This window comes from Hylobates moloch, unplaced genomic scaffold, assembly GCF_009828535.3.
Source record: "Hylobates moloch isolate HMO894 unplaced genomic scaffold, HMol_V3 SCAFFOLD_1, whole genome shotgun sequence".
Lineage (NCBI taxonomy): Eukaryota > Metazoa > Chordata > Mammalia > Primates > Hylobatidae > Hylobates > Hylobates moloch.
Genome location: NW_026652276.1, coordinates 145,747,326 through 145,771,191, shown reverse-complemented (window position 1 = coordinate 145,771,191; position 23,866 = coordinate 145,747,326). Strand labels below are relative to the sequence as shown.

The following is a 23,866-nucleotide window of genomic DNA, read 5'->3' as shown; positions in this document are numbered from 1 at the left end:
TTCACATTAACTACCGTGGCTGGACACGGTATAACAGAAATCTGCCTAGAGTTTGAAAAACTCAAATTCAGAACATTCACATTCAACTGAAAACCAAAAATAAAACATACTACACAACAAGCTGCACCTTAATGATGAAAAAATTTATTCTGCGTCAAGGTATCTGGAAAATGAAGCTGCATTTGGGGCACATTATACATGAGGAATGATCCATATATGGTGAGTACAAAACTCAATTATAGATTTCTTAGCTAGTACCAGATACTCCAAATTACAAATGCTTAAGTAAAAGTAAAATATGATTTGCCATACTAAAAGGCTAGACGTGAAATATGACAGAATTTAAACCAGCAGATATAAATGCAGCACCTATGTGTATATTTTTAAAAAATCAAATATTGGGGGAAAAAATCAAATACTGAGAAAAGCTCTGGCCTTAAACACATCTTACCTGAAATCCAACCAGAAAGCCAGTCCATGATTTTAGCAATTTTAATTCATTGTATGAAAAAAAAAATTATGAATGCTAGGAGAATCCAGTGACAAAAAGGGCACTTTTTTGGTTAAAACTACAAAAGAAACTTGTTTTCTGAGAACATTAAGGAAAACACTTTAAATCATTTTCAAAATGTCTAATTGATATGATCTTCAGAAAAACATCTAGTCTGTATAGAAATTCATCTTGAAATAAGAATGAGGCAGAGTGATTTTTTTTTAAAGGGTTATATATATAAGTCCTTTAGATCAGTGTAACATGACTGTGATCATCCTACAAACAAAACTCAAAATCAATTCAGAGAGCAGCGTGGCCTTGGAGACCACCCACACCCAACACAATTGTACATACTGGGCTTTGCTGTCAAGGAGTGAGCAAATGAGTTTGGTATCAAAGGTCATATGTTTTCACAGTCATTCAAATTATATCCCAAAAACTTCTCTTGTATTCTCTATCTTTTGACTTTTTTTTTTTCAAAGAACTGATTGCACAGTATACAGAAATCCTGTTATATTTTACTAAAGGTGGTCTTTTTTTTAATTTATCAGTGCTTAAAAATCTTCAAAATATCTTAGTGAGGCTCCTGACAGTGCTGGCCCCATGGAAATGTAGCCTTTTGTTGCCTTTAAACACTGTCACACCATCTATGACTGTCCCATTGGTCTGAAGTGTACTGTCGAACTAAGCATCCTATAAGACAAGCTAAAGCTTGCTTTTTGCCAGTCAGTTGAAAGTCCTGCATCTCTTCATTGATGCACTTTCTTTAGGTATTGATAGTCAAAAGCACAAAGTATTTATTATGCATTCAATCATGTAGCTAAACAAAAAACTGAAGTCTCCTGAAGCCATTTAAACCAGCCGTTCCAAAATCTCCTGCGACCACTTTGTTAGTACCATCAAAAACTTTCCCAACTATAAATGAAAGAATAAATGATAGTGCTGCTCTCCAGATATTAGGCACTGCTCCGTATCTTTGAACATTTGATTTTACTAATAACTGTGTCAAAAGCCTCAAAAAACCCTGAAATTAATTTTCCAGCTTTACTGTCACCAGCTAGAAGTAAAATTCTTAATTTGCCTGTTAGCTGATTGCTGTTAAATTTTAAATTTATTTTTTAAAAAACGGTTGGACTTCTATCATTATAAAGTATATAAAATTTTCAAAAAAAAGGAACAATTTTGCTTTTCATTGTATTACTGAATACCTGAGGTAGTTGAGTAAAAATGCACGTTTAATACCCCTGCCAACACCATTCAGCACTTCCCTTAGGTTACTCATGTTAGTGTTAGATAAAAATAAAACTGAGAACAGTTTTTCTATGCTAATGGCTTAACATTTAAGTTCCTGTGATAATTATTCTGATCCAATTTTAACAATTGGATTTAGGAGCCATCTATTTGATGAATTTAGTGAAAGCATCATTAAGCCAATTTCTGGCATTATGGGGGAATATTAAGAAGAATTAGAATATCTGTTATACTGTGAGACTACAACAAAGGGAAGTGCAGAGCTCTTCTCTTTCCCTCCCTCCCCCACCCTTTTTGTTTGTTTGTTTTAAAGCTGGGTGTCATACATTTCAGAGAGCATAAAGTATACATTCTCACAGAGACAGGAGTTCAAAAGTTGCCTGGTCCTCAGAAACAACTGGCTAGGTAAAAACTTGTGCATGTGATTCTGGATAGGGGGTCGGCGCCCGTCTGTTGGTTAAGCAATCTGTCTTTGGTTTGGCATCTGCCTCTGTGGTGGGCTGTTTCCTGAGCCTTTACTTCCGTCTTGACTGAGGTGGTCCACTTTGCAGAGCCTTCTGTTGTTGGTGCTGCTTTACCTGAGTCAGAATTTCCTGAATTTTTCTCTGGGCAACCTAGAAAAGGACAGAGCTTTGAAATTCCACTTGATCAAAAGCTACTAAAAGTTATTGTACTCCTTCATTTCAACAATTTCAAATAGAAATCCATTTGATGATTAAAGATACATACTAGTCAGTTTGCTAGTAGTCTCTGAAATCACCTGCTAAAAGGGAGATGAAAAGTCTTAAGCATCAAACAACCTTAACTAATTCTATCAGGTAGGAGCACCTGAGGGAGAATTGTTTCCATGTGAGAAAGATACAAAAGCTTATTTTAGAGCCCACTTGCCTGGCAAGCATAGAAGTGACCAGTTATTTTGACAACCACTTGGTCATTCTCATCAGGTGTTTGGTCACGAGGGACAACAACTTCTGCACTTGACAAATTCTGAAGTTCATTCACCTGAAAGAGATAAATATAAATCACATTAAGTTGCGGTTTTAAAAACTTCCTAAGCACTTACTGTTTGCCAGACACTGAGCTATGTATGGCTTTACAAATTTCATTTAATCCAGTGGTAATTCCATGAGGTTATTAGAATTATCCCCACTTCAAGATGATTAAGGCTCATCCAAAGAAATTGATTTGTCCAGTTATACAAGTGAATGGCAAAACCAGATTCAAATCCTGAGTCTGATTCCAAAGTGTACGTACTCAATCACTTGAAAATTATAAATAGCTTTGAAACCCACTTACAAGTTATATGTATTAAAGACTAGAAACAGTTTGCTTTTTTCCCATTACAGATGTAACGAGCTGTAGATGAAATTTTTAAAATTCCTGTTAAGTGTCTGTTCAATAAAATGCTAAAGTTTTATCAGGAGAACGTTAAATGCCCTTTATAAATATAGGACAATCCTCTCACACAAAGTGATCTGAAAGAGATGCATTACTTTCACTAATAGCTGGCACCAACACTCAGACAGGAAACAAAAGGCAATCTTCTCCAAACCTTGGTCAAGATGGTCCTGCTTTTTATAAATTAGCCAAAATTCGGGGACTTGGAACTCCTAAGTACCTTTCAACGCTTTCCCTTTCATACCACTGCACAGGTTTTGCTGAAGTACTTGCCGTTTTGCCTCCTTTTCCAATAACTCTGCCAGCAGCAAAGGATGGCACTCTGATATGAGCTTCAAGTTTCACCTCTTCTTTAGGACTAACAAAGTTTTCTTCTTTAATTTTTCCATAAATTCTTCCCTGAGCCTACAGATGAAAACACATCCTATTAGTGTAATTCATGTATGAAATGGAAAAGTCAGTTAACTTGAAAGATGGCCCAAATCCAAGTGGGATAGCCCTTTGCAGTGATACATCTACATTTCATAGATTGTTGAAAATAACATAGAAGAGAGCAGTAAGAAGTCCTAAAAGGTTGACAATAACTACTGCCCATCACAGTAGAGGCAAGTGAATGCTTGGTGAAAGAAGGATAAGCCATATTCTTCTGACGAAAACAGTTAAAGGCAATTAATAACCTAATAAAAATTTTTGTGGGCAAATGGCCATTTGTATTAAAATTGTGATAGGTAAAACTTCTCATGCTGGCCATGAGACATTAATTGCATTTTTCTTTCCTTTTTTTTGGAGACAGGGTCCTTCTTTGTTGTCCAGGCTGGAGTGCAATGGTGCAATCATAGCTCACTGCTGCTTCAACCTCCTGGGCTCAAGTGATCCTCCTACCTCAGCCTCCTGAGTAGCAGCTGGAACTATAGGCATGCGACACCACACTTGACTTTTTTTTTTTTTTTTTTTTTGAGACAGAGTCTTACTTTGTTGCCCAGGCTAGAGTGCAGTGGCATGATCTTGGGTCACTGCAACCCCCGCCTCCCAGGTTCAAGTGATTCCCCTGCCTCAGCCTCCTGAGTAGCTGGGACTACAGGCACTCACCACCGCACCTGGCTAATTATTTTTGCATTTTTAGTAGGCGTGGGGTTTCACCATGTTGGTAAGGCTGGTCTCGAACTCCTGACCTCAAGTGATCTGCCCACCTCAGCCTTCCAAAGTGCTAGAATTACAGGTGTGAGCCACCATGCCACTAATTTTTATAGAGATGGGGGTCTTGCTATGTTGCCAGACTCATCACAAACTCCTGGGCTCAAGATCCTGCCTTGGCCTCCCAAAGTGTTGGTATTACCAGTGCAAACCACCACACCTGGTCACATTTTTTTTTTGAGCAAAAGAGAACTGCAGAGTCAGCTATGCCAAGCTCACTAAAAGTCAAGCTCACGTCTACATGGGCCAGTTAGAAACCTGTTGAGAAAAATGTTTTCAATTTAAATGTGTTTCATACTCTTAGAAAGGTGGTTTTTCCTTTGAATATTTTAAAGAGGCTACAACATCAAGATAAGAACTTTTTTCTTTTTTGAGACAGAGTCTTACCCTGTCATCCAGGCTGGAGTGCAATGGTGTGATTTCGGCTTACTGCAACCTCCAACCCCCGGGTTCAAGCGATTCTCCTGCCTCAGCCTCCCGAACTAGCTGGGATTACAGGTGCCCGCCACCACACCCAGCTAATTTTTTGTTGTTATTTTAGTTGAGACAGGGATTCACCATATTGGCCAGGCTGGTCTTGAACTCCTGACCTCAGGTGATCCACCCACCTTGGCCTCCCAAAGTGCTGGGATTACGGGCGTGAGCCACTCACTGTGCCCTGTGCCCTGCCTTTTTTTTTTTTTTTTCCAGAGACAGTCTCTTTCTCTGTGGTGTATCTCAGCACACTACAACCTCTGCCCCCTGGGTTCAAGTGACTCTCCTGCCTCAGCCTCCTAAGTAGCTGGGATTACAGGCACCCACAACCATGCCCGGCTAATTTTTTTATTTTTAGTAGAGATGGAGTTTTGCCATGTTGGCCAGGCTGGTCTCGAACTCCTGGACTCAAGTGATCTACCCACCTAGGCCTCTCAAAGTGCTGGGATAGCAGGCGTGGGCCACCACACCTGGCCAAGACACTTCTGATATTTAGAGTCAATACATCCTATCACCTACTGCATGCAACTATATAAACAACCTATTACATACAACCATTAGTCAGCAAAGGAGAAAGGAGCCCGAGAGTTGGTTTGACAAGCTGCCAGGGTAAACCACAAAACACAATAGTATCCAACACATGTTCACTGATTCAGAAAGCTGAGCTCATTTTAGGGCACTACAGACAAAACAAAATTCATCTTGATACCCTATATTCCATTGATCCTTAATGCCCCAGGCCCATGATGTAGATTACTATTACTTAACACAGTTAAAAAGACACTAGGGATATACACTATCCTCCAAAACTGAAGCTCTTGAATTTGTAAGAAAAAATATGGGGTAGGAGGTTTACCATTCCTTAGATCTCTAAAATAAAACATTTATTTAGCATTGTCACCAATCACATAAATGAAATTTAACTACTATGGCTTAAGTGTTATATTTAAGTTAACTATAAAACATGAGTTTTATTAGAGAATACAGGGAAAGAACTTTGAAGTTCCTATCATATAAGCATCATAGGAGTTACAGGACAGTAATTCCACTTACAAGACTAAAAGCTCAGCACCAAGGAAAGACATGTTTGTATTTATCTTTTAAGATTTCAAACTAAAAGTGACCCTGAAGGTTTGGGATAGGAAGCAGTTTTCAAAAATTCTGAGTTAAGATTTGAACTGCCTGGATCACAAGGCTGCTGTGAAGGAATAAATTTCTTCGCATGATTTTCTTTCTTCATCTAACCACCCACATCTCAAAGCACCTCCTTCGTTTCCCATTCTTCCCATAAATGAAGTGAAAGCAGCTTTGGGTTTTTAGTGAAAAAATGGCCCAAAGAAAATAGAAGTCAAAGAAAGTGATTTTTTTTTGTTTGATTTAAGGGAGAGAGGTGGGGTGGGGAGAGAACTGTATGCACTGTTACTAGTTACTGTTACACTTTAAGGCTAAGAAAACTAAGGCTTGGCCAGGAGCACAGCGGCTCATGCCTGTAATCCCAGCACTTTGGGAGGCCAAGATGGGCGGATCACTTGAGGTCAGGAGTTTGAGACCAGCGTGGCCAACATGGTGAAACCCCATCTCTACTAAAAATAAATTGGCTGGGCGTGGTGGCACATGCCTGTAATTCCAGCTACTCGGGAGGCTGAGGCAGGAGAATCGCTTGAACCCAGGAGGTGGAGTTTGCAGTGAGCTGAGATCACGCCACTGCAGTCCAGCCTGGGCAACAGAGTGAGACCCTGTCTAAAAAACAAAAAGAAAAACAAACAAAAAAAACTACAGCTTAAGGTTAAATGGTTATTTTCTTACGCAGTCACTAAATGTTCTAAGACAAGACACCCATACTAAATTTTATGGGAGAAATCATACATGAAAGGGAATATATTTATGAATTTGGCATGGTCTTAGTCTAATTTATCCATAGTCTCTTGAATACCCCCAGCACGCTAATTTTGTGCTACCCATGTGTTAGGCACTTTTCTAAACATTTCATATATTGTGTAAACCTCAAACTACCTTAGGATGTAGGTGCTCTTATCCCTGGTTTCACAGAAAAAGGTTAAGTAACTTGCCCAATGTCATACAAGGCAAATGGCAGAGCTAGGATTTGAACTAGCAGCCTGGCTGCTAAGTCTCTGCTCTACCACCTCTCAGTAGACATTGAAAGGCACACTGCAGCCCCAAAGACCTCAAATCCCAATAAACGTGCAATGGTTCATACCAGGAAAAATGCTACAAGAGCTCCTGCCATTCCTACCTCTAAGATCCCAGGGATTAGAGAGATTTGTAGAGTCTATGGGCAGGGTCTAACAGAGATAATCCAAGGGTAAGAGGAAAAACGGGGCATTTTAATTCAAGTCTAGGCAATCTCAGGGACAGGAGGGAAAACATCTGAAAACAAGTTTCCAAGGCATATTAACCTGGCAGGTTTGTAAATTTTAAGGTCTCACCTTAGCATAGGATTACAAGCCATTGAGCAAAATTCACCTTCGAGAGACAGGTAAACCCAGCAACCAGTACAGAACTCTCAAAATTAAAGACTTTGGTTAATTCTGAAATACAATTTTGAGTGTGATTCTACTCTGCTCTTAGATAAGAATTTCCATTGACTCTTTCTGAGATTTAGACATATTTAAGGGAGACGCCAGGTTATGGACTAACTGTGCATTTGTTACCTGTGGACATAGCACATACTCTAGAGCATATACCTTGAACTGAGCCTCTGGTGGTCCAGTGATAATCACCATCCTCACTTTAGCATCTGGTGCTTCCGCTGGAGCAATCTGTAACAGACCCAACAAGAAATTATGATACTTTCAGGTATCACTGATAGGCATCTTAGGCCAACCAGCCTAACATTTGCGTGTGACTGGCTAAAATGCAGAATTAAAGCCTTCGTGAAGGAAATTAGGGAGAGGCAGCAATTCCTGTGGGTTCACCATTTAGGCCTCCCTCCTGCATATACTATAACTTAAAACTCTGTGCCGGGCCCTAATGGAGACCTCCACGTGCTGTCTCAGCTAATCCTCACCACATCCTGATGAAGTATTACCTCCACTTCACAAATGCGGAAATGGAAGGCTGGAGAAGTTGAGTTATCTGGACCACGATCACACAGCCAACAGAGCTAGAGGGAGAGCTGGGTCTGCCTCCATTGCCTGTGTTCACCACACCAGTGGTGCTCAAAGTATGGTCCTTGGCCCACTTGCATCAGAGCTCCTTGGGCTTCCTGTGTATGCAACACACTCTAGGAGTCTCTGTACCCTAAGTTTCAAGGATACTGCACACCACATGCCTTTGTTTGTCTGAGGCAGGGTCTTACTCTGTGGCCTAGGCTGGAGTGCAGTGGTGTGATCATAGCTCACTGCAGCCTCAACCACCCAGGCTCAAGTGTTCCTCCCACCTCAGCCTCCCAAGTAGCTGGGACTACAGGTGTGTGCCACCATGCCTGGCTAATTAAAAAAAAAAAATTTTTTTTTTGTAGAGATGGGGTCTCACCATGTTACACAGTCTGGTCTTCAACTCCTGGGGTCAAGCAACTTGCCTGCTTTGGCCTCCCAAAGTGCTGGGATTACAGGTGTGAGCCACCGCACCTGGCCAACCTTTATTTTCCTTAAATAAGGCATCAAAATACAGAATCTTCAGAACATACAGTTATCTATTATGGCAGACACCATTAGTTGTCCTCTGGTATGTTACCTTCTGTAGTTACAAAATGTTTAGCTGACTGTGCATAGCCTGTATTTTGCCCCTTCAACTTCTTCTGGCCAACTTCTGGGCAATGGAATATAGTTAGAAATATCCCATAGTAGCTAACAAGAAACTTCCGTAGGAGAAAAGCTCTTTATTGTGTTCTCCTCTCCTACTGGCTGGGCAACAGACCTGATTCTTGGAGCATGAATGGTGTCAATCTGGAACCATGAGGGACCAAGGCCGTACCTAGGGAAGGTGGCTTGGAAGGAACTTAGGTCCAAGGACTTGGTGGGGGCAGAGCCAACACCCAGCCCGGATGTTCACCTCCAAACTGTTTTCTGCACAGAGAAGTTAGCCTCCTTGGTGTAAGCCACTGTTGTTTGGGGTTTTCTTCATATCCTTATGTAACACTAATAGTGTCTTCTACATTCGATTCAAATTATAAAGTGGCAAGAAGATTCATATTTCTGTAACTTACTTAAAGAACCAGAGAACCACAGCTGGTAGAACAGTACCTTAATTGAAGCTCCAGCAAAGCGAGAAAGCTGCTTGATGTGCTGGCCCTGCTTGCCGATGATGGCACCGACTGATAGAGCCGGGATAAACAGATGAACAGTCTCCGTTTCTGATTGCTGTTAGAAAAGAAAGCCAGGACACGCATGTTTATTTGCTACAAATCAGGCTTTTGTTAACATTAGCTTTAGGATGGACACCTGCTCATGCAGTAGGACTACCAGGAAGGTTTAAGGAAAAGCTACCATAAGAAGTTGACAAGAGCTTACCTAATAGGTCAAGAAGATCTCATACAGTCATCCTGAAAACAGTGGTATTTAAAATTTCACTTTTCTCTACTGTTGCCTTAAACTTTAAAATGTCACTGAGTTATGGATTTAAAAGATATGTAGATGTTGTAAAGTTTAATCATATTAGAATAGCGGGACATGCTTGCATTAAAAATTAAGTAAGATCCCCCTGCCACTCTCAAGGTAGATTCTTAACAAGTAAATGAAATTCTGGGCTACATATCAAACACAACAGAACTCAAGGACGCCAGCTCCACACCTTATCTATGTAGGTTTCACTCCTTAAACACATACATAGTGAAGTGTTTAAGAGAAAAGCTGAATTTTGTTATGTATGACTAAACTGTATGAAACCTTACCACTATCATTCAATAGTTATCACATCCAAGCATAGGACAGGATTAGGAGAGAGCTAATTCACTTTAGTGGTAAGACGCCATAAGATGCTTTCCCACAGAATTCCTAATTTCTTCATGTATAAAATGCAAAGGGGGCTGGGCGCAGTGGTTCACGCCTGTAATCCCAGCACTTTGGGAGGCCAAGGCGGGTGGATCATTTGAGGTCAGGAGTTCAAGACCAGCCTGGCCAACATGGTGAAACCCTATCTCTACTAAAAAAAAAAATTAGAAAATATTTTGTAGGCTAACTCCTGAAAGGTCATTCATAAATGGATTTCATCTATGTACCTCATTCCTTCACTACTTCCCACTTCAAGCCAGTTGTGCCCTTCCTGAGTCTCTTTTCAAATACTCCTTGCAGGGATAAAGGACACATTTACTCAAGAGTTCACAGTGACTGGGCTCTTAAAAAGGCCAATTCAAGGTTCAAGGTTCAGTAATGTTACCAGTCAACTAACAGTTCTAAAGTACAGAAGCAGTACACATAATCTATGCATTTTCCACTTCGTTTACCTTCTAACAATATAGTAAGAAAAACACTTCCAAGGATAAGCTAGTTCCAAGACACATATTACAAGAAATAGTTATTGAAATGAGCCACAACTGAAGAAGCCAGTAATATGCTTTTGTTAAAAAAAAAAAAAAAAAAGCCAGGCACAGTAGTTCATGCCTGTAATCCCAGCACTTTGGGAGGCCACGGTGGGTGGATTGCTTGAGCCCAGGAGTTTGAGACCAGCCTGGGCAACATGGCAAAACCCCATCTCTTCAAAAATTACAAAAATTAGCCAGGCATGGTAGCGCTTGCCTGTGGTCCCAGATACTCAGGGGAGGCTGAGATGGGAGGATCACTTGAGCCCAGGTGGTTCAGGATGCAGTGAGCTGAGATCACACCACTGCTCTCCAACCTGGGTGAGAGTGAAACTCTGTCTCAAAAAAAAAAAAAAAAAAAAAAAAGGAAAGAAGGAAAAAACCCAGTATGTATATCCAATCAGCGAATGCTTCTAGAAATATCAGAAGATATTTTGTCTTACGCAACTTAGACATGAACTACTTGATAAAAACACTTTCTTGGGATTCTCTTGAATCTTAGATTCCTATTGCATAATACTATAAATTCAGCTCCCAAGTACTCAAGTTAACCCATCAGTACTGTAGTATGTATACACACAGCCATAAGACAGCTCCTAATTTCTAATTTTTTAACCTCAACACTTTTCTGAAATTCTTTTCTTTTTTTGAGACAGAGTCTTGCTCTGTTGCCCAGGCTGGAGGGCAGTGGCACAATCTTGGCTCAGTGCAAGCTCTGCCTCCCAGGTTCAAGCGATTCTCCTGCCTCAGCCTCCTGAGTAGCTGGGATTACAAGTGTGTACCACCATGCCCGGCTAATTTTTGTATTTTTAGTAGAGACAGGGTTTCAACATGTTGGTCAGCCTGGTTTCAAACTCCTGACCTGGTATCTGCCCGCCTCGGCCTCCCAAAGTGCTGGGATTACAGGCGTGAGCCACTGCGCCCATCCTGAAATTCTTAAAAAGTCTCAAACAACTGCAGAGCACAGTTTTGCTTTCAAAAATCTAGAAACTAGGTAGAAATCTTTAAAATTGTAAGCCGTTTTCAAAAATCAGCCAAAGAAAAGTAACACTGGGCTCTGACAGCTTTACTAGATGTAGAAACCAATTTGTGCCATTTAGTGTCAGACTACCAAATGACATCACTCTTCCCACATGGAGATCACTAGTGACACTACTGGTTCCACCTTTTTCCTGTGAGCCCAGAGCAGAGGCAAAGAGCAGAGCACTAAGCACCATAAATCCATGGAGAGATACAGATCACCAACGGCAGAACCCCACATCAGACACACAGGCCGTGCCACTCGCTTGTCCCCCAGTGCAGACTTACCAGGAGGCCATTCTTTAGGTCACAGCTTACTCGCCCTGTTTGGTAGGGATTTTAATCGTGTTTATTTAAATCTGAGAGTCTCTTTGTCTCTCTAGACTCCCACCTATGACACAGGTGAAAAATCAATCCCACTCAAAAGTAGTTGGGCTGTATCCTTTCTGCTACCTCATTTGTTTACATTTTTCAAGAAAAATCTCAACTACTATCATCTTAAATCTTTAAAGGAAAAATTCAGTTAATTGTTTACCTTTTTTTTTTTTTTTTTTTTTGAGACAGAGTCTTGCTCTGTCTCCCAGGCTGGAGTGCAGTAGCACAATCTTGGCTCACTGCAACCTCCACCTCCTGGGTTCAAGCGATTCTTCTGCTTCAGCCTCCTGAGTAGCTGGGATTACAGGTGTGTGCCACCATGCCCAGCTAACTTTTGTCTTTTTAGTAAAATTGGGTTTCACCATATTGGTCAGGCTGGTCTCCAACTCCTGACCTCAGGTGATCCATCCACTGCGCCTGGCCCTTAACTTCTTTTTTAAAACAACTTTAAGCCTTTGGTTTCCTCTGAAGAAAATATTTTTAACAAAAACACTCCAGAAATAACAAAAGGGCTGGTTCTTTGAATATAAGGAATAACTTTTGCCTATTTTCCAATAAAATTGAAATGGGAAAGGATACCTAGATAAGAGAAAAATTAAAGTACAACAGTGTGCTAACAAATCTGAAAATATCAAGAATTCGTCTAGGAATTAGCAAGGTTCATCACAAAAACTTATACATGACCAAGTAATTTAGACCTCTACAATCAACTACCTACCTAAAGTAAGTGCTATACCCAAACAGCTTCAGTAGTTAGTTCTTTCAAGCCAAATGCTCAAGAAGAATGACAGAAGCCCAGTGAAAAGACAGACATGGAAAACCAGAAAGGGCAGGCAGACATATTCCATGAGTAAAAAAAAAATGTAGTAAAAATTTAAAACAAGAGCCACGTGCAGTGGCTCATGCCTGTAATCCCAGCACTTTGGGAGGCCGAGGCAGGCGGATCACGAGGTCAGGTGATCGAGACCATCCTGGCTAACACAGTGAAACCTGTCTCTACTAAAAAAAAATACAAAAATTAGCTGGGCATGGTGGCAGGCGCCTGTAGTCCCAGCTACTTGGGAGGCTGAGGCAGGAGAATGGTGTGAACCCCGGAGGCGGAGCTTGCAGTGAGCGGAGATCGCACCATTGCACTCCAGCCTGGGCGACAGAGCGAGAGACAGTCTCAAAAAAAAAAAAAAAAAAATTAAAACAAGAAATGGCTACAATAAATAACATCCTAATTTGCTTTTTTACCTTAACTTGGATATCTTATATCACTCAAACGTCCCTACTGCATTTTGACAAGAGTATTCCCTCAAATAGATATACCACAGCTGATTTCTCTCACCTACAGTGTGTGTGCATAGTTTCCAACTTCAATGTTTCAATAAAATCTTTGTACATAAAATTTGTGTCCTGTTTGAATACCTCTATTGCAACATGTTCTTAGAAGTAGAACTGCTGAGTCAAAAAGGCCTGAACATTTAAAATTGGTAAATATTATTAAATTCCCATACAAAAAGCCCCTGCTCAGTCTACAGAATTCCAGTTATTCCATTCCAGTACGACTCCAGTTAAGACATTTATGATACCTTTGAATACTGCCTTTGTTTTCACACAAGAGTAGTGGAGATGGGTAAAAAGCATGCTGAGATAAAAATTCAGGTTGAGGCAAAAATAACTGACAAGGGTGAGTGTATGCAGCAGCCATGTGGCAAAATCAGTTTGGGTCTCCTCTGTGTGAGGTGCTGTGCATGATCTCATTTGTACCCCACAACAGATCCAATTTCTAGAAACTAACAACATACTCATTTTAGAATTGAAAAAACTGAGCCAGAGGTTAAGTTATTTGCCTGAAGTCACACACCACCTGGTGGAGCCAGGATTCAAACCCGGGTTTCTCTATCTCCTAAGCCAGATTCATAAACCAGTATGAAGCTCTCAATGGGTACAAATATGCTTTAAAATATAGCCAGAGCTGCCAGGCATGGTGGCTCATGCCTGTAATCCCAGCACTTTGGGAGGGCCGAGGTGGGCGGATCACAAGGTCAGGAGTTTGAGACCAGCCCGGCCAACATAGTGAAACCCCATCTCTACTGAAAATACAAAAAATAAGCCAGGCATGGTGGCAGGCACCTGTAATCCCAGCTACTCGAGCGGCTGAGGCAGAAGAATTGCTTGAACCTGGGAGGCGAAGGCTGCAGGAGCAGAGATCACACCATTGCACTCCAGCCCGGGTGACAGTACAAGACTCTGTCTCAAAAAATATATATATATAATATTTATATAATATTTTTACTTCTCTAGAGCTGTCAAAAATATACATGAAAGCTCTAAAGAAAAGTGCCCACTAGAACTGTCACTCGAGGGGCTGCCTTCCCCTGTCCTCTCACAAGTCCCCTGATTGGCCTTGGTATGACTTCCTGTGAGTCAAAAGAAATTTCTTTTGCGTAGGTGGCAAAAGCTTAAACCTTTGATCATCAAAATGCTAAAAAGGGCATCCAGAGACAGTCTGCTATTTTTATTTTGAAAAATAGGGGTGGACCGAAGATTAAGAACTGAAAGCAACAACTGAAAGCAAGCAATGTTGGCCGGGCTGGTCTTGAACTCCTGACCTCAGGTGATCCGCCCGCCTTGGCCTCCCAGAGTGCTGGAATTACTCAGGTAGTTCTTTATAGCGGTGTGAAAATGGACTAATATATACTAGACATACGGTCTAGAATCATACATTGCTTTTTCTTTTTTTTTTTTTTTTTTTTGAGACGGAGTCTTGCTCTTTTGCCCGGGCTGGAGTGCAGTAGCACAATCTCAGCTCACCGCAACTGCAACCTCCGCCTTCCAAGTTCAAGCTATTCTCCTGCCTCAGCCTCCCGGATAGCTGGAATTACAGGTGCACGCCACCATGCCCGACTAGTTTTTGTATTTTTTAGTAGAGATGGGGTTTCACCATGTTGGCCAGGCTGGTCTCAAACACCTGACCTCAAGTGATCCACCCCTCAGCCTCCCAAAGGCTGCTTTATTTTTCATAAAAGTGAAAGGCATGATTTATATTAAGATGATTTCTTCCTTCCTTTAATAAATTTATTGACCATAAAATACATGTACTACTATGATGATTTGGTACCATTATGATTTGGAACTGTCAATTTTAAAAGTTTGTGCTCTTTGACTCAGAAGTTCTATTACATAAATTCTTAGAAGTATTTGTACCAAGGGACAGAAGTTTATGTTTAAAGATTTGACTGCATCATTACATGAATTAGTGAAAAATGGAAAACTGAACTTTCTGAAAATCTTTATAAAAGCACCTTCAGATATAGCAAAATAACTGTCAGGTGAAGATAAAGGAATTGAAACTTTTAAGTTTTAAGTTGCAAAGTATCTTAAACGTGCGTGAGATGGGTGTGTACAGATGAGACAGAGTGAGACTCTGTCTCAAAAACAAAAACAAAAAACAAACAAAGAACTACCCAAGAATGGGTAATTTATAAAGAAAAGGAGTTTAGACTCATGCCTGTAATCCTAGCACTTTGGGAGGCCAAGGTGGGTGGATCACCTGAGGTCAGGAGTTCGAGACCAACCTGGGCAACATGGTGAAACCCCGTCTCTACTGAAAATACAAAAATTAGCTGGGCATGGTGGCGTGTGCCTGTAGTCCCAGCTACTCGGGAGGCTGAGGCAGGAGAACTGCTTGAACCTGGGAGGCAGAGGTTGCAGTGAGCTGAGATTGTGCCACTGCACTCCAGCCTGGGCGACAGAGCGAAACTGTCTGAGAAAAAAAAAAAAGAAAGAAAAAAAGGAGTTTAATTGACTCAGTTGGCTGGGGAGGCCTCAAAAAACTTACAATCGTGGCAGAAGACAAACGGGAAACAAGGCACGTCTTACTCGGCGGCAGGAGGGAGAGAGAGAGAGAGAAAGGGATGGGGCAAGTGTCACACTTTTAAACCCTTAGATTTCATGAGAACTCAATATCACAAGAACAGCAAGGGGGAAATCTGCCCCCATGATCCAATCACCTCCCACTGACAAGTGGGAATTACAATTCAAGATGAGATTTGGGTGGGGACACAGCCAAACCATATCAACTAGTTTCCTACAAATGAAAATCACTTAAACTCTATTGTCTCTTCCTTTATATCTTCAATCCTCATCATGTACCTCTTATTTATGTAAGAGTTAACCCAAAATTCAATTCATCATCTCTAATCACCCACCCATCTCTAATCATTTGTTTCTTCAGCACCTGTATAAACAGATGTACTAAATTTGTACCATATTGTTTACAACTTGGCAAAGTTCTCTGGCATACTCCATGTTTTCTAGGATAATGTAACACACTGCAAGTATTAATATAGCTGTTAGCTAAATGAAATCTCCCTTGTGGCTATTCAGCATTTTTAGAACACATTCATCAGAAGAGGACTTGCCTTCCTACTAAACTATTATGTGGAGATTTGTGTTAGGGGCCTGTCCTGCACGGCTTGGCCAGATCACTTCTGTTTCTCTTCACCAACAAAGAACACAAAATAAAATTATTTCATTCTTCACTATTTAAGTCAGAAGAACAGCATCTCTCTTTGGAAGATACTATATAACTCACAACCCCCAGTGTGTCACACAATTACCATGTGTCATTTATCCCTTTATGGCCTTTTATATAACTGGATAGACCAATTGAATTAATGCCAACACTGACTATAAACTGTGCTCAATGTTAGCATTACTTCATCATTCTGGTCCTTGTATCAAGACCATTAAGTTAATCTTGACCATTTTTTTAAAAATTAAGGGTGGGATCTAAATATTTTATCTCACTAAGAATGTCCATATTATGTTCTTCTGAACAATATACTTGGGGGAGGCTGGTGGTGATAAAGACCTTTTCAATGGTCAAACTAAACCTAATGTGTAACTTTCCCAGATTTACCCCACAGTATTTCGTCACAACTGTGTAATTATTTGTTTCCTGGGCTTTGTTCCAAAAAGAATTTTATGCTGCTTATAAAATACACATAATCTGGAAAGATAAAACAAAGGAGGTGAAGAAATAAGAGCATAGGGACCTGAGCACTCAAGATAAGATGAAGCCAAAAATGCTGTTATACAAATCTGGCTTTAAGCTTCCTCGCAGCTAATTTTTTAAAAAGTTAGTTGCATGATTTCCCATGACTATGAGAGAAAAACTATTCATTTACTTATTAAAAAATGACTATTCCTGGTACTGGTTTCAGAGAGCAATTCCTAAATATCCCCAGAGAACACTAATGTAGCAGCATCCTCCTCAGAGTGAAAGCCTGGCCTGAACATGCATGTGTCTTAGCCTGGAACACGTCCAAGACTGCTGCTGTGAGAAACAAAAACAAAGTTATCTTTCTGACATAGTGATGAAGGGCTGTCCATGTTCTTGTTTTGCTGATGAGAAACAACAAACCCAAAATGAAGATTAAGCATAAACTTAAGAGAAATGTTGTGTGAAGCTTTGGAAAAGGAATGGTGGCCAGTAGATAAGGGTCAAAAGGACCAAAATTTAACAGAAAAAAAGGGCACATACATGAAGAATCAGTGTGTAGACTTTAAAATGTCCTATCCTAGAATGAAAACAGAAGCAACAGAACTTGTCAAATAGAAGCAGCAGAGTTAGAAGCAAACTAAGTGTTTTTCCACACCAGGAGATGCTGCCCTAGAATGACAGACAATGATGTGTGCTGTTGGCAATCATGTCTTAAAGAAAAGTTGACTCATCATATGTCTGAGGCTTGGTGAAGACATTTCTGAACGTCGTCCAATTCCCTTTGCTCCAACTTCCTATCCACGAAGCATCTTCTTAACCAAAGATTACTTTTCAAGAAAATTTTCCTCTGGGAATGTAAGGCAGCTCACATAAATATGCTGTCAACTTTTGCCAATCATTAAATTGGCTCTCTGGTACACTTCATTCTTATATGGGATTCAGAATAAGCCATGAGCCGGGCGCCGTGGCTCACGCCTGTAATCCCAGCACTTTGGAAGACTGAGGCAGGTGGATCCCTTGAGGTCAGGAGTTCGAGACCAGCTGAGCTGATATGATGAAAATCCATCTCTACTAAAAGTACAAAAATTAGCTGGGCACGTGCCTGTAATTCCAGCTACTCAGGAGGCTGAGGCAGGAGAATCGCTTGAATCTGGGAGGTGGAGGTTACAGTGAGCCAAGATCATGACACTGCACTCCAGCCTGGGCAACAGAGCGAGACTCTGTCTCAAAAAAATAAAAAAGAAATCGAGACTAGAATAAGCCTATGCTAGAACAAACCTGTGTCAGGATTTGGACACCCCAAATAGGCAGATAATTTAAATTTTTACTTGCAAAACTCAGCAGGCAGAGCAAAAGTTATAAGCCTTTTTCACCTGAATTTAAGTCTATGAGACCCTAGGTCGGAAAAGGCCCATTAGCATTACCCAGTCTTGTTACATATTCCTTCCATTTAAGTTAAGGTCTAGTTGCGTTGTCTGAACCTTTTCTTGGATACATTCTTTGGGACTGAAGGATGTTCACAGGACATAAGCTGCTTCCCAACGGATTTCTGCCAGATGCCTATCGGCAAAACTTCCTTTGGACTTCTTGGTAGACTCTAAACTATGGCTTGAAATAACAGAAGAACAAAGCTGCTCAACTGAAAGTTTGCATAACTGGTGAAGTCTGCCAATGAGTAATTCCTAATCATCTATCGTGAAGACATACAAGTATGAGCAAACAGTAAGGTTAAGTGTATTTACTTTGTGGGGGACAAAATCTAAGACATCACAAAGGCATGGAGACATGCATGCCAGCCAACACGATCAGCCTCCAGGAACCTGGAAGGATGCCAGGGTTTCCCTTTGGCTTGTAAAATAGATACTCCTGGGGTTTTTTTTTTTTTTTTAAATGGATTTTGGTCTGGAACTGAAACTAAGTTTACTCAACTCCATGACCTGAACAAAATATTGAAGTCTTTAACGTTAAAAAAAAAAAAAAGCAAAGAAAGTTTTTCGCCATAACTAGATAACCAAGGATTCTCAGAGATAATAAATGTGCACAGTGAGTTACTTACTTAGAAACTGTTTACCAACAAAAGAGTTGCACCCACCATGAGAAATCTTAAGTAGGAAGACTAAGAGACTCCCTGAAACAGTCATCTGATTTAAAGAATTCCTTCCAACTCAAATTTTTTTTTTTTTTTGGACAGGGTCTCACTCTGTCACCCAGGCTAGAGTGCAGTGGCTCAATCACAGATCACTGCAGCCTTGACCTCCCTGGGCTCAGGTGATCTTCCTATTTTAGCCTCCCAAGTAGCTGGGATAGGCAAAGGCCACCACCCCTAGCTAATCTAAAAAAGTTTTGTTTTGTTTTGTTTTTTTGGTAGAGACAGAGTCTCCCTATGTTGCCCAGCCTGATCTCAAGCAATCCTCTCACCTTGGCCTCCCAAAGTGCTGGGATTACAGGCATAAGCCACTGCGCCTGGCCCTTTGTTTCTTAGAGTACCTTAAGCCTAAAAAAGTGCTCATCTCTCTTGCCTCTTTCATAAGCAGAAAGCTAGCCATTTTAAGGTTACACTATCATTTTGGAGACTTCTGAGAAGACGAGGCTATCAAAACTGAAGCCAGCAGCCCTTGGGATTACTTCTGCCAACCCCACTGCATGCTGCCAAGACCATCCAGCTAAGGCGACACGCACTATGCCAATTCCAGCTCTTGCTCTGCTTCACTAGCTGCCAATTCCTTCTTCCCTACTGTTTGAGCATTTCTGAAAGGCACGTTTCCTGTCATTTATAAACTCGAAGTTTGCCAGTTAAGTACTGCATGAGCCAGCTGCTAGGCAGGAACTAGAGACTTTTTGTCTGTTGGAAGAACCAACTCTTTGGCTCTGGGGAGACTCAACCTGGCAGGTTCTGGGAAGAAGAGAATATTGTGGGGGAACTAGTAGGCAAAGTTCTAGAATGGAATAGAGCCAAGGGATTTATCCAAAGAAGAGATGCATCATTTCTACTTTCATGCTACAAAGCAGGAATGAGAAAACATGAGTAGAGAAATGAAACAATTCTAAAAGAAAAAGGAAGTAGTATATATTAAAAAAAAAAGATTCTTTGAAACATTTAGCCATCAAAACCTACTTCTTGACAGGCAATATACATTTAAAATGAAAGCAGAAGTTCACTGTTAACCTACTACAAGACATCAAGGATAAACATGATCTTAGTACGTAATCTGTGATAGCTTCAAAGGAACAGCAAGCTTCTCATCAGCAAGTATAGATACCACAATGCAGTTCAGGAACAGTTTAAAAGTGCTGAGAGCAAAATGCCTGTCGATCTTTAACTTTCTAACCCAGTTTTGTTTGTTGTTGTTTTTTTTTTAATATCATAGACCCTCACAAACATAAAATTGTATGTTCTTTTTTTTTTTTTTTTTTGGAGACAGAGTCTTGCTTAGCCACCCAGGCGGGAGTGCAGTGGCACGATCTCGGCTCATTGCAACCTCCACCTCCTCGGCTCATCGCAACGCCTGGTTGTTATCATTGCTTCTTTTTGGCTTCACTTTTCTTGCTAAAGAATAGGCCAGCTGCAGTGGCTCACATCTGTAATCCCAGCACTTTGGGAGGCCGAGGTGGGCGGATCACTTGAGGTCAGGAATTCGAGACCAGCCTGGCAAACATGGTAAAACGCTGTCTCTACTAAAAATACAAAAATTAACCAGGCATGGTGCTGCACGCTTGTAATCCCACCTACTCAGGAGGCTGAGGTACGAGAATCCCTTGAACCCAGCATGTGGAGTTTGCAGTGAACCGAGATTGCGCCACCACACTCCACCCTGGGTGACAGAGCAAGACTCTGTCTCCAAAAGAAAAAAAAAAAAAAGAAGCAATGATAAGCAAAGAAACTGGTAAAGCTTTGGGAAATTTACTGTCTTTAAAAACAATAGTTTATTTGTATTTCAAAAAGTGGTGACCACTAGGTACACAAAATAGTTAAGTATTAGTGATTTGGGTTTAGAAAAAGAACAAAGTCTAAAAATAGTGAAGGCAAAGCTATTCCAACTGAGTACTTGCAACCACCCCCCACCCCCTGCAACTTGAAGTTATATATACTCAAACAACACTTGTTAAAGAATTGTTCCCCTGAACATTAAGCCAGAAGATTGCCTGACAGCTGTTTGAAAGTGGAATTTACTCTAATTGTATCCAGGGACAATCTGATTTTCTGAATAATGGTGTTTTCTCTTTATTTAGATGAAAATAACCACAGGAATGAGAATCTGGAATATTGAATTTTCTCCTCCAGAATTTAGATTCTGCTTTTTGAGAGAACTTAAAAGCTTGCTTCCTCTCTCCCAGGCTCTGGGAGGCTCCTTTAACAGGCAATAGTGCCAAATCCAGTGAAGCAGAGAAATAGCTGTCTCCAACATGTATTTTCCTTTTAGTAACAGACCCTGTGTTTAATGGGCACATTGCTGCCCCCACACAGGGATTGTCTCCCAGCTTCTCTTGCAGCTAGACACAGCCAGTGGTATGTTCTGGCCAACATGAGGCAAACAGAAGTATGAAAAGCTATCCTCAGGCAGTGTCCTTAAATAAGGATGCTGCCAATTTTGATCCTTTATCCTTTTTTTCAGTTTGAAATGAGGTCTCACCATGTTGCCCAGGCTGGACTGAGATTCCTGGGCTCAAGCAATCCTCCCACCTCAGCCTCCTCAGTACCTGGGACTACAGGTGTCTGTCACCACACCTAGCAATCCTTTATCCTTCTTGTTGGCTGGAAACAGACCCAACAGTTGGAGCTTGAGCAGTTATCCTGGGCCAGAGAATGGCACACAAGGCAGATAGAAGCACCAGTCCTGAAGGATATGGTGGAACCACTTCCAGCCTTGGATTGTCTACCCTTGAACTCTTCTCATGAAAAAGGAAAACTAATTTAAGCCATTTTTTTCTTCTTGTAACAATACATACCCAAACCTAATCCTGATACATGTAGTATGCCAAAATAGAGTTAGAAGGGTAAAAACAGACATATGGCAACATCCCACAGAGGTTTTTGGCATGATATTTCCTACGAGTTGGGATGGCAGGTGGTCCAGAGAGAAAGAGCTGAGTTTTTTTCACTCTTCAAAGCATAGAACAAGGTAGAAAAAGGGATATACACAACTAGTATGTATTTGTGCTTATCCTGAACTTTTTCTCCCTTGCAATTGGTACTGATAGAAAATGTTCTTTTCAACATTGAAGCGCCCCTCCAAAGACTAGTAAACATTCTTTGTAGAACAGAAGTTCTTAGCTGGGCGTGATGGTGTGTGCCTGTAGTCCCAGCAACTTGGGAGTTGGAGGTGGGAGGATCACTTGCACCCAGGAGTTCAAGTCCAGCCTGGGCAACATAGTGAGTCCCCGTCTCTTGAAAAGAACAGTTCCTGACAATAAACGGGTAGCAAAAAACTCCTGATGACCTTTATGAAACTACACATTTCTGAGCTTCCACCTGCTCCCACTGAGATTTTTATTTATTTAAGTGGAACATAAGTTCTTAACTAATTAAACAGTTGTTGTTAGCCTTGGCTACACTTGGAGTCATCTAGGGAGCTTTCAAAATTGATACCTTTGCCTTACCCCTACCCTCGGGGATTTTAATTCAAATTGTCTGGGGTAATTATAATTTAATTATGGGAAAAACATTTTTTTTCCCCTTAAGGCAGGGAATAATTAATGCTGAACTTTACAGATTGTCAATGAATGTAAAATAAGAAATAAAAGCAGTAATATATGATTTAGGGAAATATATGATTTGGGTAAATGATTTAGGAAAATATTCAGTTATAAAGTTGAAAACTCCATTGTATCACTGCCTGGAATACACGTAGAATAAAATATCCACTGGGATTCTGCAAAGAACACAGATTGTTAAGACTGTCCATGTTGTATTCCTTTTAAGAATGTGAATTTCCATTGCCTGTCCTTGAAACCACCAGACTGTTACATGTTTGCAGCTCTTGCCCTGTGGCAGTGTTTTTACTGTTGGCAGCTTCTGCAACTTCTGTTCTCATTTGCTCCTTCTAATTGCACCTATTTGATTTAGCTTAAATGACAGGAGAAGCAAGATGACCTATTCCAGTGACATCTTCCTTACATTTACTCTTGGCTCAACTTTTATTTAAGTAAACATCACTGACCTCCTGCTATTCTTAAAACAAAACTGCCACTGATTTAAGTCATTCAGATATTTAAGACTGTAGAAGTGCTGGAGAAATATAAGTTCTTAATATAATCTCACTTGTCTCAAAGCATTCTTAATTTTTCTAACATAGGAACCTGATACACAGAACTATACCTTAAGTCAGAAAAATGACTAAATCCAAAGAATATGCAGTCTTATCTATATATTTTAAAAATAGTTACCTACAAGTTCACTTTAGGAATTTTGGCTACTGAAGCATCCATGTAAGTGTAAAAGACTGATGTCCAAGAATGTTCTATTCTGTGACCACTTGTAATGTGAAAAGCTTTGTTGATTGGAACATGTCACCAGTATGGAGAGAAAAAAAGAGTTAAAGGGACACCTCAGTTTACAAACTGGGAATGAAACAGAGAGGTTAAGCAACCCACCCAGAGAGAAAGCTAATTTAGGGGAACCAGCAGAAATGTGGGTTAGATGCGAGCTTTCCTAGCACGGAGTTACTTCACATGATCAGCTCATTGTACCTTTTAGTAAGTGTCATTTTATACAGAAGTGTTGGGGACACACCTGCCCTAAACCAATCCTATGACACACACATAAACTAGTGGACATGTTCAAAGTTAAGTCCCTAGATGTACTCTCAGATTCCTATTTTAGGCTCATTCTCCCCTATTCCTCCTTAAACCTTTCATATTATTTAATTCTATAGAAACTAGAAATGTGTGACCTTAAAGTCTTTAGACAAAATTCTTATAGTTCAGTTTTTTTTTTTTTTATTATACAGGTGAGAAAACAAATCCAGAGCCAAGGAGTCTGACCTTCAGTGACACAAAATTGTGTCAGAGGCAGTGGGCCAGACCTGCACTCTGACTCCAGGGTTCTTTCCACCAGTCCCCTTTAGCATCAAGGTACAAACATGCCAGCCACTTCAGGGGGCGCGTAATGAATCTATGCACATTTCACCTGTAGCTGAAATTGTGATGGCTATCTTTCTATCTGTTACATGATTTCCAGGCCAAAACATAC

General features: G+C 40.6%; 1 protein-coding gene across 1 annotated transcript in view; it reads right to left on the bottom strand.

Annotated features, from left to right (window-relative positions):
• Positions 1–128: 128 nt before the first annotated feature.
• Positions 129–23,866, bottom strand: part of IGF2BP3 (insulin like growth factor 2 mRNA binding protein 3) — a 159,296-nt gene continuing 135,558 nt past the window's right edge. The window contains exons 11-15 of the mRNA XM_032759358.2: positions 9,016–9,132; positions 7,516–7,590; positions 3,416–3,547; positions 2,633–2,746; positions 129–2,358 (exon numbers count right to left, since the gene is read on the bottom strand). Coding sequence (XP_032615249.1) covers positions 2,260–2,358; positions 2,633–2,746; positions 3,416–3,547; positions 7,516–7,590; positions 9,016–9,132 — 537 coding nt within the window. The 3' untranslated portion in view covers positions 129–2,259. The remainder of the gene's footprint in view (positions 2,359–2,632; positions 2,747–3,415; positions 3,548–7,515; positions 7,591–9,015; positions 9,133–23,866) is intronic.